Below are 14843 nucleotides of genomic sequence, written 5' to 3'. Positions count from 1 at the left end.
GCTAAATACGTTTAGAAATCCAAAATATGTGCTAACCTTGTCCAAAGCGAGATTAACGAATTAAAATGCTTTCGTTGAAAGTTAAACCCATTCTCATCAGACGACTTATTAATTGCATGATCACGAAGATTGAAGTTCAATGATGACAATTCACAGTGTCTAGGTTCCAGCATGGTTGACAAAAATTGAACGAAGAAGTGCATCGGTTGGCTTGACTGGCAAACTCCATCGTGGTTTGACACTATGTTTGGTTCATAAACCCTCTAGACAATCTTTGTATTCCTCATTTTGTAACTGATCAATAATTCATGTTGTTATCTCGAAAAAAGCGAGATTGCAACATAGAGAAAGCATCATGTTACTAATATGAGCTCAACATAGTTAGGGCTTCTTTGATTCAAAGAAAAAATAAAGAAATTTTGGAGGATTTGAATCTTTAGGACTTGTTTTCATATGTACATCATTTGGTTCGCGTGATGAAATCTTTTTGAGTTTTTATTCTCAGGAAGGCATTGCATTATGTTTTGGAGGAAAATTTCCATCCAATCAAATATCTTGTCAAAATTCTTTTGTTTTTCTCGTGATATTAACACTCATCAATACAAATTCATGTAGGATTCAACGGGAGATGACACTCTAATCTTGGTGTTTTGCTATTCGTGTGTTCTGCGGATCACGTGAATCAAAGAGACCCTAGAATTTCGTGAAAAATGAGAGACATTGTCTTTCTAGAATAGGAACGATGCTATGATAAAAATATGAAAATATTGCTGAGTACGTCTAGGAAGCCAAAATCTGTGCTAACTTAGTCAAAAACATATGAAACAAACAAAAAATGCTTTCATTGAGAGTTTGGAGGATTTGAATCTTTAGGACTTGTCTTCATATGTACATCATTTGGTTCGCGTGATGAAATCTTTTTGAGTTTTCTATTCTCAGGAAGGCATTGCATTATGTTTTGGAGGAAAATTTCCATCCACTCAGATATCTTGTCAAAATTATTTTGTTTTTCTTGTGATATTAACACTCTTCAATACAAATTCATGTAGGATTCGACGGGAGATGACACTCTAATCTTGGTGTTTTGCTATTCGTGTGTTCTGCGGATCACGTGAATCAAAGAGACCCTAGAAGTTCGTGAAAAAATGAGAGACATTGTCTTTCTAGAATAGGAACGATGCTATGATAAAAATATGAAAATATTGCTAAGTACGTCTAGGAAGCCAAAATCTGTGCTAACTTAGTCAAAAACATATGAAACAAACAAGAATGCTTTCATTGAGAGTTGAACTCAAGACCTCCCGCTTACTAAACGGGTGCTCTAACCAACTGAGCTATGAAAGCACTACAAATAGATTTTGGAGGATTTGAATCTTTAGGACTTGTTTTCATATGTACATCATTTGGTTCGTGTGATGAAATCTTTTTGAGTTTTTTATTCTCAAGAAGGCATTGCATTATGTTTTGGAGGAAAATTTCCATCCACTCAGATATCTTGTTAAAATTATTTTGTTTTTCTCGTGATATTAACACTCGTCAATGCAACAGGAGATGACACTCTAATCTTGGTGTTTCTATTCGTGTGTTCTACGGATCACGTGAATCAAGGAGATCCTAGAAGTTCATGAAAAAAAAATGAGACATTGTCTTTCTAGAATAGAAACGATGCTATGATAAAAATATTGCTGAGTACGTCTAGAAAGCCAAAATCTATTGCTAACTTATAGTCAAAAACATATGAAACAAACAAAAATGCTTTCATTGAGAGTTGAACTCAAGACCTCCCGCTTACTAAACGGGTGCTCTAACCAACTGAGCTATGAAAGCGCTGCGGACAAATTTTAGAAACCAATCTATATATTGGTTACTGGATCAACTAATTGTTCTTGGTTGACCAGAGTTTCATCTCGTAATGATCAGTCTATCTAAAATTGATGGATCTCATAACCCGTTTCAACAAATTGGAAGTGTTCAATCACATGACGAACAATTATATAATAGGTTTTGAACATAGAAACATGCCAAAAAATATAGTATCTACTAGGAAACAAGAAGGTGCGTAATCCATTTCAGAAGTTTCATATTCATAGTTCAAGCGTTCGTCATTGGATTACCAAGGACAAGTACGTCGCCAAGATATTATCAAATGAATCAAAGAACAGCAAGCCGTCTTGCTACAAGTTTATAAAACCAGAACGCATAAAAATGACAGCAGCATTGTTATTTTTGCTAAGCGCTAGAAGAGTTCGCCGAGGCAGTCCGAGCATCGGATCGCGCGACGCCGCCGCCGCCGCCGCCCCGTTGAGCACCGTGCCCGAGCTGAGCACTGCCGGCAGAGCCCAACCGCGGACGGACACCGGACTCCTGCTTGCTCTGCCAAGACTGTTCAAGTGTGCCGACCGTGCCGCCGCTGCGCTGCTCGGCATCGTCGCTGTTGGACTGCGAGGCCGTCCACGTCCGGTCGGTGGAGTCGACGGAATTGGGCTCCCACGAGCACGTCCACGGGTTGCCGGCGAAGCTGTTGCTCCCGGCGGACTCCTGCGGCTCGGCCTCGCCGCGGATGTCCCGCACGGACACGTACTTGTGCAGGCTCGGCTCCATGAGGTCGTCCTTGACAACGACCTCGGACTCGACGACGTGCGTGCCCGCCGCCGCCGCCTTCCCGGCGCTGTAGCAGCTCACGTTGGCCGACCCCTTGTCGTCGGCCGACCGGTCGAGCTCAAAGCTCCTGTTCTCCGATGGCGAGGAGTTGAGGTCCGCGACCGCTTCAAGGATGGAGCAGGCTTTGGACACGCACGCCGGGAGCGAGAACGCCGGCGCCGCCGCGGCCGTGTCGCTGGCGTTCTGCTGGTGGTAGCTCTGGATGTCCTCGAGGAGCAGGGAGGCATAGGAGTTGCCGTTGTGGTCGAAGTCGCGGGATGACCGCCTGGACGACCGGCCTGCCGGCCCGGCCTTCGGGTTGGCGACGCTCTCGGCCACGATGCTCACCGTGTGCGTCGCGTTCATCCTGGACGACGGTGCTTTTGTCTCCGACGCCATGGCCTCATTCAGGAAGGCGTGGTCGAAGTCTCGGGACGACCTCCTCGACGACCGGCCCACCGGCCCCGCCTTTGTGCTCGCGACGCTCTCGGCCACAATGTTCACCGAGTGCGTCGCGTTGATCTTGGAAGACGGCGCTCTGGTGTCTGGCGCAACGGCATCCTCCATGAAGGCGAAAGAACTGCCGCTGTGGTCGAAGTCCCGCGAGGACCGCCGGGACGACCGGCACCCAGGCCCCGCCCTCGTGTTGTTGACGACGCTCTCGGCCACAATGCTCACCGTGTGCGTCGCGTTCATCCTCGCGGACGGTGCCTTGGTGTCCGACGCCACGGCCTCCTCCATGATCTCCGCCTTGTCCTTCGTGATCTGGCAGCGCTCCCCTAACCTCTGTGAAACGGCAGCGACACTCTCGATGGGTTTCTGCGCGCATAATTGAAGGATTTGATGAGCAATTTGGTGGACAAAATTGATGGCTAAAATGCTCTAAATACTGAAGATTTTATTGATCCTTACCTTGTTTTGGGGCTTGCCGTTGTTGGTGGTGTGGTGGTTGTTGGCCAGTGCGTTCTCGTCGAGCTCCGACATGGGGTTGCGACGGTACGGCGAGTTATCGGCCTTCCTCGACGAGCTTCGGCTCAGCGACGGCCCGTGCGTCGGCGGCACCCCGGCGTTCTCATTCGCGACGGCCGCCACCCTTGCGGGGGAGTTGGACCTCAGGGTTGGCGACGCATACCTCTTCCCTGCCGGTGCAGCCTTCACCGGCGACGGCGCGCGCCCTTTTTCTCGGGCCGGGACCGACACCAACTTCCCGGGCTGCCGCGCGAACCGCTCGATGCCCACGGAGCTCGCCGCCGCGGGTGCGCCCTCGCCGCGCCGTCCCGGCGAGCGGCTCACCCTCCTGCTCCCGCTCCCGGCACCGCTTCGGCTCTCGTGGCTCGCCGACCGCTTACGGTCCGGCGTCCTCCGGCGCGGCGAGGGCCTCGACGCGGCGGCGCCGCCGCCCAGCCTGTCCCAGTCGCACTCGTCGTCGACGCCCCCAGCCCTCCTCTCCCGGTCGAAGTCGTAGCTCCTCTTGGATCCAGAGTACCTGCGGTGGCCCCCGCCGCTCTCGCCCGACGCAGCCGCCTTCCCCGACGCCGACGAGCTGCGGCTGAGCCGGCCGCACTGGATCAGAATCGCGTCCACCTCCTCCTTGGTGCAGCTCGAGGTACGCACCGGCACCCTGCTAACAACCGCCGGCTTCGCTGCCTCCTCGACCGGCGCGGTCGGAGCTGGGGGCGCCCTCTTCACCCCGTCGCTCTCCCCGCCGCTCGCCACCTCGGCAGCCGCGGCGGCGGCGGCAGCCTTGACCACGAACACCGTCCGCTTGTCCGCCGCCGGCTCCTCCGCCCTAGGCACAGTCGCCTTCCTGGACGGCGCCGGCTTGGCCGTCGTCGGCGCCTTCTTCACCTCCGGCACTAGCGGGCCGGCGTCCTTGCCGCTCTTCTTGGCCGCACTGCGCGGCTGCTGCTCTTGCCGCCGCTGCTGCTGCTGCTTCTTGCTGAGGCAGAGACCCATTAGCTCCGACGGATCCGGGACCTGGGGCTTGGGGGCGGAGCAGCGGTGAGGGTGAGGGTGGGGGTGGGCCGGAGTTGAGCTGAGGTGGTGCCCGGCGTTTGAGCGCACGCAGGACACAGCTTTGGGGCGAGTGGATTACAGTAAAGTGCGCCTCGGAGAGAGTGTTTTGTACTCCTACTAGTGGCTGCTGGCAGTGGCGTCTGGTGACCGATAGAGAGAGAGAGAGCTCGAGGGGATTTCAAAATTTTGTGGCCGCTCCGTGCGTCGGGGGCTGTGCGCGGCCCGAGCGGCGCACGGTGCGCACAGGAGAAAGCCGTTGTGGGCGCGGCCAATGGTTCCGCCCACTACCCCCGGTTGTAGGCGTCTCGATTCAAATTGAGACCGGACATTTTCTACTATTTGTATATGTGGAGTATTTTTTGAACGCAAAGAATCGACCGTTGTGTTGGGAGCACGTCCAGAGCTACGTGTCATGCTGATTCGAGTATTCGAGTTTGGCTGCAGCAGCGTCGTCGTTCTTCCTTGGCCTCAGCGGGGAGAGAATCTCGTCTTCACGTGTCATGGAGAATTGAACCGCAGCTTGCGATGAGTACGATTTGAATCTCGTCATTCGATTTCGAATCACATCTGGATAGGATGGACCATGGGTCCGCCTCCGTCACCCTTGATCCGTTGACCCTGGCTCAGCATTTGACCGCGCGTGCCACCGTCGCAACGCGAACGTCACCTCCATCTCGTACGGACCCAACGGCAAAGCTTCGTACCGGCGGCTTGTGAGATTCAAAATACGCCGTATTTTCGACCAACGGAATCCAAAGTGCAGAGCACGCAGCATAGACAAAAGTATGTGGTAGTATTTGATCAGTGCCGCTGCAGCCGGGGGGCCTACCGCACTGTCACGGAACAACCAAAGCTGGAAAGCTGGACGAACGAAAGGGCCTCGGCAGTCGGCACGGCTGTCACGTCTCACGTGTCCCATCCTGTTGCATCTCTAACCTAACCTTGATTTTCATGTTAACGGGATCGGCAATTGCCAAAATAGTGACGGGAATGTATGGCTGGGACCCTTTCAGGCCGGTGTTGGCGATTCTTTGTTGTTGAAAAATTGGTGGTTTTGCCGCATTTCATTGATTATGGAGAACATGTTTAAGTAAAGAACAAGCACTGATTGTGGCCAATACAAAGAATTACTCTCCAGCATTATGATTCTAAGGTCACGTGCCATGTCATGTCATGGGCCGGCCCAGGGCGACGGCCCAAAGCGACAAAACGCAACCGAAGGCTGGCAAGGGAATTCAAAGCCCAAGAGAAGGAGAAGCAGAGCACGGCAAAGGAGCGAGCTATATGAAGCGAGAGGAGGAAGACAGAGGCGTCAAGCAACAAAAGGATAACCCAACCACTTTGTTCTCCTAGTATCTTTCCTCCTCCCTCCTTCCCCAATTTGTACCAACCCCAATTGAGAGGGAGAATTCTGCTGTGAGCATAACAATTGGTATCAGGAGTCGGTTCGTTCCTCATCGATTCGTGCGTGATCCGTCAGTTCGATTGGGGTGAGCAGCAGATCCGTCTGCTGCTGTAATTCCTATCCTTCGGCAGGAACTGCCGTCTCGGGTGGGCGATCTGGCGCCGAAGAAGCGGGGGCCGAGTGTTGTGGAGCTCCAAATTTCGGCGGCGATGGGCACCGTGGAGCAGCAAGGGGTGGAGACGAACGCCAAGCTCGACTCCATCTTCGAGCAGCTCAAGGGCGTCACCGCGCGGATGAAGACCATGGACTCGACAAGCCAAATCCCTCAGCGAGTCCGCCTCCCTCCTGCAACTCCATGCAGAGGACACGTCGGCGCGTCTGGATGCGCTGGAAGCGTCGCCCACACCACCTCAAGGTCCAGCCAACAACCGCGTCCCGCCAACCACGGTGGAAGGACGCACGGACGGCGTGGATCGGCCCCATGGGCACGGCGGGCATCTGCTACATCGGGGGTCAGTTCTCGGGGATCCACGATTCCCCGGACTGCCTCCGGACAACGGTATGCGACCCGCACCCAACCTGTTCGACAGAGAGCCACATACACCACATCGTCCTCATCTTGGTAGCACTCCCAAAATGGATTTCCCCAAGTTTGATGGGACCGATTATCAAGTATGGCTTGATAATTGTGAGTCGTACTTCAAGATTTACAGTGTGTCCGACTCGATGAAGGTCAAATTTGCCTCTCTGAATTGTGTGGGTAATGTTGCGCTCTGGCTCAAAATGATTCAGAAGCGCCGGGCGTTTGCAACCTGGCAGGAGTTCTGCACTTCAGTTAGAAAGAAATGGGGACGCGATAAACACAAATTTTACATGAGACAAATGTTGCTGCTAAGTCAAGTAGGCACGGTAGAGGATTACACAACAAAATTTGACACACTGAAACATCAAATCCTGTTAGTTGATCCCCATACTCATGAAGTTTTCTTTGTGGAACGTTACACATCGGGGCTGTGTCTTGATATTCGTGCTGCTGTAGTTTTGCATCGTCCTGAAGACGTCGATACTGCTAGTTGTTTGGCGTTGTTGCAGGAAGCGGAGCTGGCGCATGATCAAGGCACTTCTTCTGCTTCAACTAAGTCATTCCGCCAACAGCACAAGCAAAGCTCCTATGGGGACAAAACCAAGCAGTCCTCGAGTACCGATGATTCACGCAAAATGGCAGAGAAGCTGGAAACCCTGCGCAACTACGGAAAGGCCAAGAATCTCTGTTTTACCTGCGGTGATCCATGGGCGCGAGGTCACAAATGCCCAGACAAGGTGCCTATTCATGTCATGGAAGAATTGCTTGAGGTCTTGCAACTGGACGACCCCCCTGATCTGCAACACCTCTCGGACTCGAGCTCTGACGAGGAAGTGATGTTGATGTCGGCAGCCCTACAAACGGAGACACGAGTTAAACGACGCACTATGCGTCTACACGGCATGATTGGCAAGCGTCGGATACTGATATTGGTCGACTCAGGTGCGAACTGCTCGTTCGTGGATGCCAAACTTGTGGCTGATCTCAGGTTGACACCCCAGGAGATGGCACCAGCACAATATGTAGTGGCGGGAGGATCCACATTGACAAGCCCGCAATGGATTCCTAAGTTGGTGTGGTGGACACAAGGGCATACATTTCAGCAAGATGTTAAGGTATTACCCTTGGGCTGTTATGATCTGATTGTGGGCGCCGATTGGCTGGAGGAGCACAGCCCTATGTGGATACATTGGCGCAACAGAACAATGCGCTTCACGCATGAAGGGCGACGCATATCTCTGTCGGGAATCAAGGACAATGGCGTTGAATGCAAGCAGATTTCACCAAGGAAAATGAGAGGGTTGCTACGCCGAGGTGCAGTACAACACGGTATTCAGGTCCGTGCAATTCACCAGGAACAGGAACTGCAAGCCCTGACATCGAGCACTACAGCAACGTCGGTACGGCCCTCGGAAATGGACATGCCACCAGGGATTGCGGCTCTTATAGTGGAGTTCCAAGATCTGTTCCAAGCACCTTCAGGTTTGCCGCCTCGACGCCCACAAGATCACAGGATACCACTGGTCGAAGGAGCCCAGCTTGTTAGTGCTCGGCCGTATCGCTATACGCCGCAACAGAAAGATGAGATTCAACGGCAGATTAAAGAGATGCTCAGCCAAGGTTTCATCAGATTGAGAACCAGTCCCTTCGCCTCTCCGGTGCTACTTGTGCGCAAAAAGGATGGCTCCCGGCGTTTTTGCGTCGACTACCGGATGTTGAATGCAATCACGGTCAAAAACAAATACCCCATGCCAATAGTCGATGAGCTCTTGGATGAGTTGGCAGGTGCCTGCTGGTTTACAAAGCTGGACATGCTGTCAGGCTATCATCAGATATGTATGGCCGAAGGGGAAGAGTTCAAGACAGCCTTCCGCACCCACCAAGGATTGTATGAGTTTCTGGTTAAGCCGTTCGGGGTCACTGGAGGCCCAAGCACTTTTCAAGGAGTGGTCAACTTCACCTTCGATGATCTGTTGCGCAAAGGGGTGCTCCTCTTTATGGACGACATCTTGGTGCATACCAAAACTCTAGAGGAACATATTAAGTTGCTCAAGGAAGTCTTCAGGAAACTACAGGAGCACCAGTTCGTTATCAAAAGATCTAAATGCGTGTTTGCCCATCAGAAATTGGAGTATCTGGGGCATATTATTGGAGCTGACGGTGTGGCCACAGAGCCATCCAAGGTAGCAACAGTAGCAGCTTGGCCAGTGCCCAACAACTTGAAGCAATTGCGAGGATTCCTCGGGCTCACAGGGTACTACCGCAAATTTATTCAGAATTATGGGATCATCAGCCGCCCTCTAACAGAACTGTTAAAGAAGGGGCTCATCTTCCAATGGACACCGCAGGCGGACAAGGCATTTACCCTGTTGAAACAAGCAATATGATCAGCGCACCTGTGCTAGCAGTTCCAGATTTCTCCAAGACATTTGTCCTTGAGACAGACGCTTGCAAGGATGGAGTAGGCGCAGTCCTGATGCAACAAGGTCACCCATTAGCATATCTGAGTAAGGCACTCTGCCCCAAAAATCAGGCTCTTAGTACATATGAAAAAGAATGCTTGGCATTATTGATGGCAGTGGAAAAGTGGCGCCCGTATCTGCAACATCAACGCTTCATCATCCACACTGATCACCAGGCATTGCGGCACTTATCTGAGCAACGATTGAGCACGAGCATTCAACATAAAGCGTTTGTGAAGCTGATGGGACTAGATTACACCATCCAGTACAAGAAAGGAGTACATAATGCAGCGGCTGACTCATTATCTCGTCGTCCCCAGTTGGAGCCGTTCTTGGCAATCTCTGCTCCAGTACCTGTTTGGTTGGATCAATTGGTCCAGTGTTATGCAGAGGACTCGCAAGCGACAAAACTATTAACTGAATTGGCCATCTCTTCTGACAACAGCCAAGGATTCACCCTATCGCAAGGTGTTCTCCGTTACAAGGGACGAGTGTGGGTTGGAACAAACAAGCTGGCCCAACAACATATCATCAAAATCATGCATGATAGCGCGGTGGGAGGGCACTCAGGTGTACTAGCAACGTATCAACGGATCAGACGCTTATTTGCGTGGCCCAGCCTGAAGAAAACGGTCACTGATTATGTGCAGCACTATGAAGTTTGCCAGCGTGCTAAGGTTGAGCACTGTCGCCAGCCAGGGCTCCTGCAACCCCACGACATTCCACCCCACCCGTGGCATACCTTGAGCTGGGATTTTGTGGAAGGGCTGCCTCGCTCGCAAGGGATGGACGTCGTCTTGGTGGTTATCGACAAGTTAACAAAATATGGCCACTTCATTCCCCTCAAGCATCCGTATACAGCCCAGCAAGTGGCGCAAGTCTTCTTCGATCAGGTTTATCGTCTGCACGGTATGCCTTTCCGTATCATCTTTGATCGTGATCCGGTATTTACCAGTTTGTTTTGGCAAGAACTCTTCCGTCTCTCGGATACAATTCTGAATATGAGCTCAGCACGGCATCCGGAGACCAACGGACAAACGGAAAAACTGAACCAATGCATGGAAGCATTTCTGCGGTGCTTTGCTCATGACACACCGGTTCGTTGGGTGCGGTGGCTGCCCTTAGCGGAGCATTGGTACAATACATCCTTCCATACAACAATGGGTCGCTCCCCATTCGAAGCCTTATATGTGTATTCCCCTAGACCATTTGCATTGGAGGCACCTGCAACCAACCCCGAGGTGGCGGAATTAGCAAGTGAGAGGGCATCCACGCTCGAGCTGCTGCGCCAACATCTGCTCTGAGCGCAGCAGAGGATGAAATGCCAAGCGGACAAGCATCGCAGCGAGAGATCATTTGCAGTGGGCGACAAAGTGTATCTGAAAGTCCAACCTTATTTGCAGAACTCCCTGGCAGCAAGGCGCAACCACAAACTCGCTCTTAAGTACTATGGTCCCTATACAGTGCTGCAAAAGATTGGGGCGGTCTCCTATCGCCTGGAGCTGCCGCCACAGTCCAAGATCCATGACGTTATCCATGTGTCGCAATTGAAGAAATGTCTGCCACCCAATATTGAGGCCATCGTCGAGGACAACACTCCACCTCCAAAGGACCTGCAACTGCTCACTCCCGAGATCATTCTGCAGACCAAGTTGGTACCAATCGGCGGCAAGACCACACCGCGCGTCAAGGTACGTTGGGCAGGCAGGCCAGACACACACGACACCTGGGAAGACGCGTTCAGGCTGCAACGTCGTTTCCCTGTCCTGGCAACTTGGGGGCAAGTCGCTGCTCAAGGGGTGGGGAATGTCATGTCATGGGCCGGCCCAGGGCGACGGCCCAAAGCGACAAGACGCAACCGAAGGCTGGCAAGAGAATTCGAAGCCCAAGAGAAGGAGAAGCAGAGCACGGCAAGGGAGCGAGCTATATGAAGCGAGAGGAGGAAGACAGAGGCGTCAAGCAACAGAAGGATAACCCAACCACTTTGTTCCCCTAGTATCTTTCCTCCTCCCTCCTTCCCCAATTTGTACCAACCCCAATTGAGAGGGAGAATTCTGTTGTGAGCATAACATGCCCCTCCTTCAATCCAGAGTGTCTCTTCTTTCTTGATGTTGGAGAAAGACGGTGCTAGGCGTCGTGGAGGTGTTCTGCAAGCGTATAGCATTGCGTTCATTTCAAATTTCTTAAGAGACAAGAACGAGGATTGAAGCGGTTGATTTTGAAAAGCTACCATTGTGGACCAAGCCTGACGTGTGGTGAAACTACACTTCAAGATAAAAATCTTGGTACTCATACTAAAAAGGTTGTGTGCACCGCTAGTTGGTGCAGAGGCCGGGAAGTAAAATTCTCTCCCAAATTTTTAGACTTGGGAGGTCCTCGATCCACTTCTTCCGTGAGCCCGCGCCGTGCAGCCTCCCCTCAGCGCCGTCAATCGACGCCATCGAGCTTGCCTGTGCGGCTGACGACGACGGCGGGGCTTCATTCCTGTAGATTTGGAAGACAGCGCAGCGAAGGTGGACGCCATGAAGGAGGAAAATGTAGCGGTTGCGCCTGTTTCTACTTGGGAAACGACCTATGATCTTCATCCTTGATGGCATTGCCACCAAGACCCAACTTAGCGCCATCCCCCACACTGTCGAAGCGCTGCCTATGTTCGTGTCCAGACGTAACGAATTTGGTTGCGCGTGTTTGGCAGTGCCGGACGAGGATGACCGCCCAACGATTGATCCATGGTTGCGGCATCTACTAGATGGCGGTTACTGTAGGGCGTCGCCCATTCAATCCGACGTCAAGGGCGATGTTGGCCGGTGATCAGACTGGTGCGGAAATTCTCGCATCAGATGGTTCGTCGTCTATGTCTCTCTGGGCAATGCCTGTCAACGGTCAGGTCCTTCCCTTTTGGTATGATTTGCTTCAACAGGCGAGTACGACAGGGCTAGCGGTTGTGCGTGGTTATGTCGTCTAATGCAGATCAGCCACAGAATGCCACTTTGTGTGGACAGTGTGACACCTCCGGAGCGTCCCGAACTTGGAATTTCAGCGGCTGCAATGTCCTTCATCTCTATCAAAACTTCGTCGTGAAGTTACTAGTGCCTCTTGCGCATATGCAACTGTGGGGATTGTGGCAAGTGGAGGAAACAACACATGACTTTGATTGGGTGGTGCTTCTCTGAGTACCCAGTCTCAAGTTTCAGGGTGAAAATCCTATGTGTCACTCTAGTGTGTTATACCTGGCAATGTCGGCGTTCTATGCGTCGTTACCTTAGCAAAGTCATTTCTTGAAGTTTGCTCAGGCTTGATCTTCAGGGTGAAAACCCACGATCTGACCTTCGATAGTTGGATCTAGCGATGGCCGCGTCGTTCCCTTTCTGGAGGCGTCGTTTTTGGAGAACATTTTCTTGTAAGTCTTGTGTTGTCATGATATGGTTAGTGCCGATGATCGCGACTATCATTGTTTTCATCGGTTTTCTTTCGTTCATGGGCATTGCTCCTTGCCGGCGCGATCTTTTCTGTATATGCGTTTATGTTGGCTGTGTGTATCCTAATTATGCAGAGGTTGGGTGTGCACTCATGATGATTGTATCCCTCGATGCTACGATATGAGTCAATAAGAACGGTCTTTATCGAAGAAAAATGTGAGCGTGGAGGATGCTACCCTGGTGTGATTGGTGGCACCTTATGAGTGACAAAATTTTATTAGAAAAAAAATCTCAGCTGTTCAGGAGTATATGATTATATTTTTGAAAATACAGATATACGACGATAATAAAATTCAATAACTATGAATTATCAGTTTTATTTTTCATATTGTTAATCCAAATATTCTTCTTTCACACAAACAAAGTATTAAAATTTATTACAACCAATTTCCGCAGCAACACAGGAGCTATTATATCTAGTTACCTAGACATTATTCATTAATTGAGATACTTGAAGTCTTGCAACACGGAAGACAGTAAAAAGCAGAGATCTTATTCTTGGATGCATATGGTTTATTGGCTAGTCCCAACAAGAGCCATGATGAAGGTCTTGAAGTCACCGGAGGTTTCCTTGGCGATGGCTTGCTCCAAGGCAACCGACGCCCTCCTGTGGAACTCGTCTTTGATGGCCCTGAGGTCCTTCTCCGCGTGCATCACCACCACCCGGAGCAGGCTCTCCTCGTCGGTCCCCGACTTGTGCATCGCGTTCCTCAGGACCTTGGCGAAGTACTTGTCCGTGTCGGCGATGCACCTCGCCGCGGTCCGCAGCACGCGCGCGTAGCCCGTCGGATCGGACCCATGCAGCAGGGCCTAGCCGATGGATGATACAGATGGCATTATATATTGACCACATCATCGCCTAATAAATTGATCCAAAGCCTGAAGAAATTTAGCAGATTTTTGGTTATGTATGGGCGGTGACCGGACCTTGGTGACGGTGGTGCCGTGCTCATCTCTGAAGCAGTTGAACGTGGCGCCGAGCTGGGCTCTGCTCCTGGTGCCCAGGACCCTAATGAGCTCCCCGTGGTCCGCCGTGACGCCGTTCTTCACGTCCGCTTGAATGATCTTCGCCTCCGATCTCGCCAGCCCGCCGTTCACCTCGTCGCCGTCGTACCTGTAGGTGCTCACCAGGGCGACCAAGAGCTGAACACAGCAGGGACAGGGATCGCCATTAGTTTGGGGAACAGAGCTTTCCCTTGTCGCGTGCTCTAGTGACAACCAGATATCATACGTTACGGAGGTTTCCCGTGGCACCAGCGGCGACGTCTTCCTCCAGCGAGCGCTTGTAGATGGCGTGGTAGGCCTGCTTCACTTCCAGGAGCTCGGCGGGCGAGTTGGCGCACGCGATCTCCACGATCACGGGGTACTCCTCGTCGATGCACTTCGTGGCGGCGTTGGCGATCACGGCCTGCCTCTCCGTGGGGTCGAGTACCCAGTAGCCCATCGCTGTCTGTAGTCACCAAGATCACTCGCTGGTTCATTAGAAGAAGAAAGGGAGATTCTGAAAATGTGTGGTCACCTGAAGATCGCCGGAAAGTTCAGACTGGAGCCGGTCGGTGAGGAGCTCGTTGTACTTCTCTTCGTACGCCTGCCGGATCAGCTTCCTCTGGGCCGCGTCCCGGTGAGCTAGTATGTAGATCACTGCCTGCTCGTCGGTGCCCCATCCTGAACCACAAAAATGTTGCAAAAATCACTACACATATTGCGAGGTTATGACCAAGATTCAGGACCTATGCACTAGAATAAATCGATGAACCGAAACAGCGAGGTAAATTCCGGGGATAATATAACCTTGGAAGGCCTTCATGAGCGCCTCAGCATCTTCAACCGGAGAAGGGACAACTTGAGGAACTGTGATCGTGGTCATCGCTCTCGTTCTTCTCCTGCAAATCTGATTTTCATGAGCACGCATACTCTGTTGGCATTTATACGGAGGCGAACTCTGAAACCACCAAAATAAAAGTTAGTGAGCATAAAAACTATGGGTGAAACCGATTGGTAATTCAACGGTTCCTGTTGGCTTACTGAGTCTTAAAAACCATTTAAAACTGTGTGTTACAGCTATAGCTGGTCTTTGCGGTTCTGGAAAGGAAAAAAGAAACTCGAAAGAGCAAACTAACCCTTCTCAATGCTTCGTGGTGTATAAGAATAGGACAATCTGATGTGACAAAACAATTAAGGAGAAAGAGCACTTTCATGACCCAGCAGAAATGATGCCAAGCACGCGGATCTATGCAAAACACTAATGAGAGAGTTTG

The 14843-nt window shown here is 51.5% G+C and overlaps 2 protein-coding genes and 2 non-coding genes across 4 annotated transcripts; all 4 read right to left on the bottom strand.

Annotated features, from left to right (window-relative positions):
- Positions 1-1270: 1270 nt before the first annotated feature.
- On the bottom strand, positions 1271-1344 carry TRNAT-AGU. The gene has a single exon. It is a non-coding gene; the product is annotated as a tRNA-Thr (tRNA).
- A 409-nt stretch (positions 1345-1753) lies between these two features.
- TRNAT-AGU lies at positions 1754-1827 on the bottom strand. The gene has a single exon. It is a non-coding gene; the product is annotated as a tRNA-Thr (tRNA).
- A 225-nt stretch (positions 1828-2052) lies between these two features.
- Positions 2053-4877, bottom strand: LOC125539074 (treacle protein-like). The gene is made up of 2 exons (XM_048702443.1): positions 3553-4877; positions 2053-3459 (listed from the first exon to the last, which is right to left on the bottom strand). Exons 1-2 carry the CDS (start codon positions 4594-4596, stop codon positions 2230-2232), a joined length of 2274 nt encoding a protein of 757 aa, XP_048558400.1. The 5' UTR covers positions 4597-4877; the 3' UTR covers positions 2053-2229.
- Positions 4878-13098: 8221 nt separating this feature from the next.
- On the bottom strand, positions 13099-14452 carry LOC125533737 (annexin-like protein RJ4). Its single transcript, XM_048697099.1, has 5 exons — positions 14377-14452; positions 14105-14250; positions 13817-14035; positions 13513-13728; positions 13099-13395 (listed from the first exon to the last, which is right to left on the bottom strand). Exons 1-5 carry the CDS (start codon positions 14450-14452, stop codon positions 13099-13101), a joined length of 954 nt encoding a protein of 317 aa, XP_048553056.1.
- Positions 14453-14843: the final 391 nt, after the last annotated feature.

Source organism: Triticum urartu, chromosome 2, assembly GCF_003073215.2.
Source record: "Triticum urartu cultivar G1812 chromosome 2, Tu2.1, whole genome shotgun sequence".
NCBI classification, from domain to species: Eukaryota; Viridiplantae; Streptophyta; class Magnoliopsida; order Poales; family Poaceae; genus Triticum; species Triticum urartu.
The sequence above is the reverse complement of the archived record's forward strand: the minus strand, read 5'-3'. Positions and strand labels throughout refer to the sequence as shown.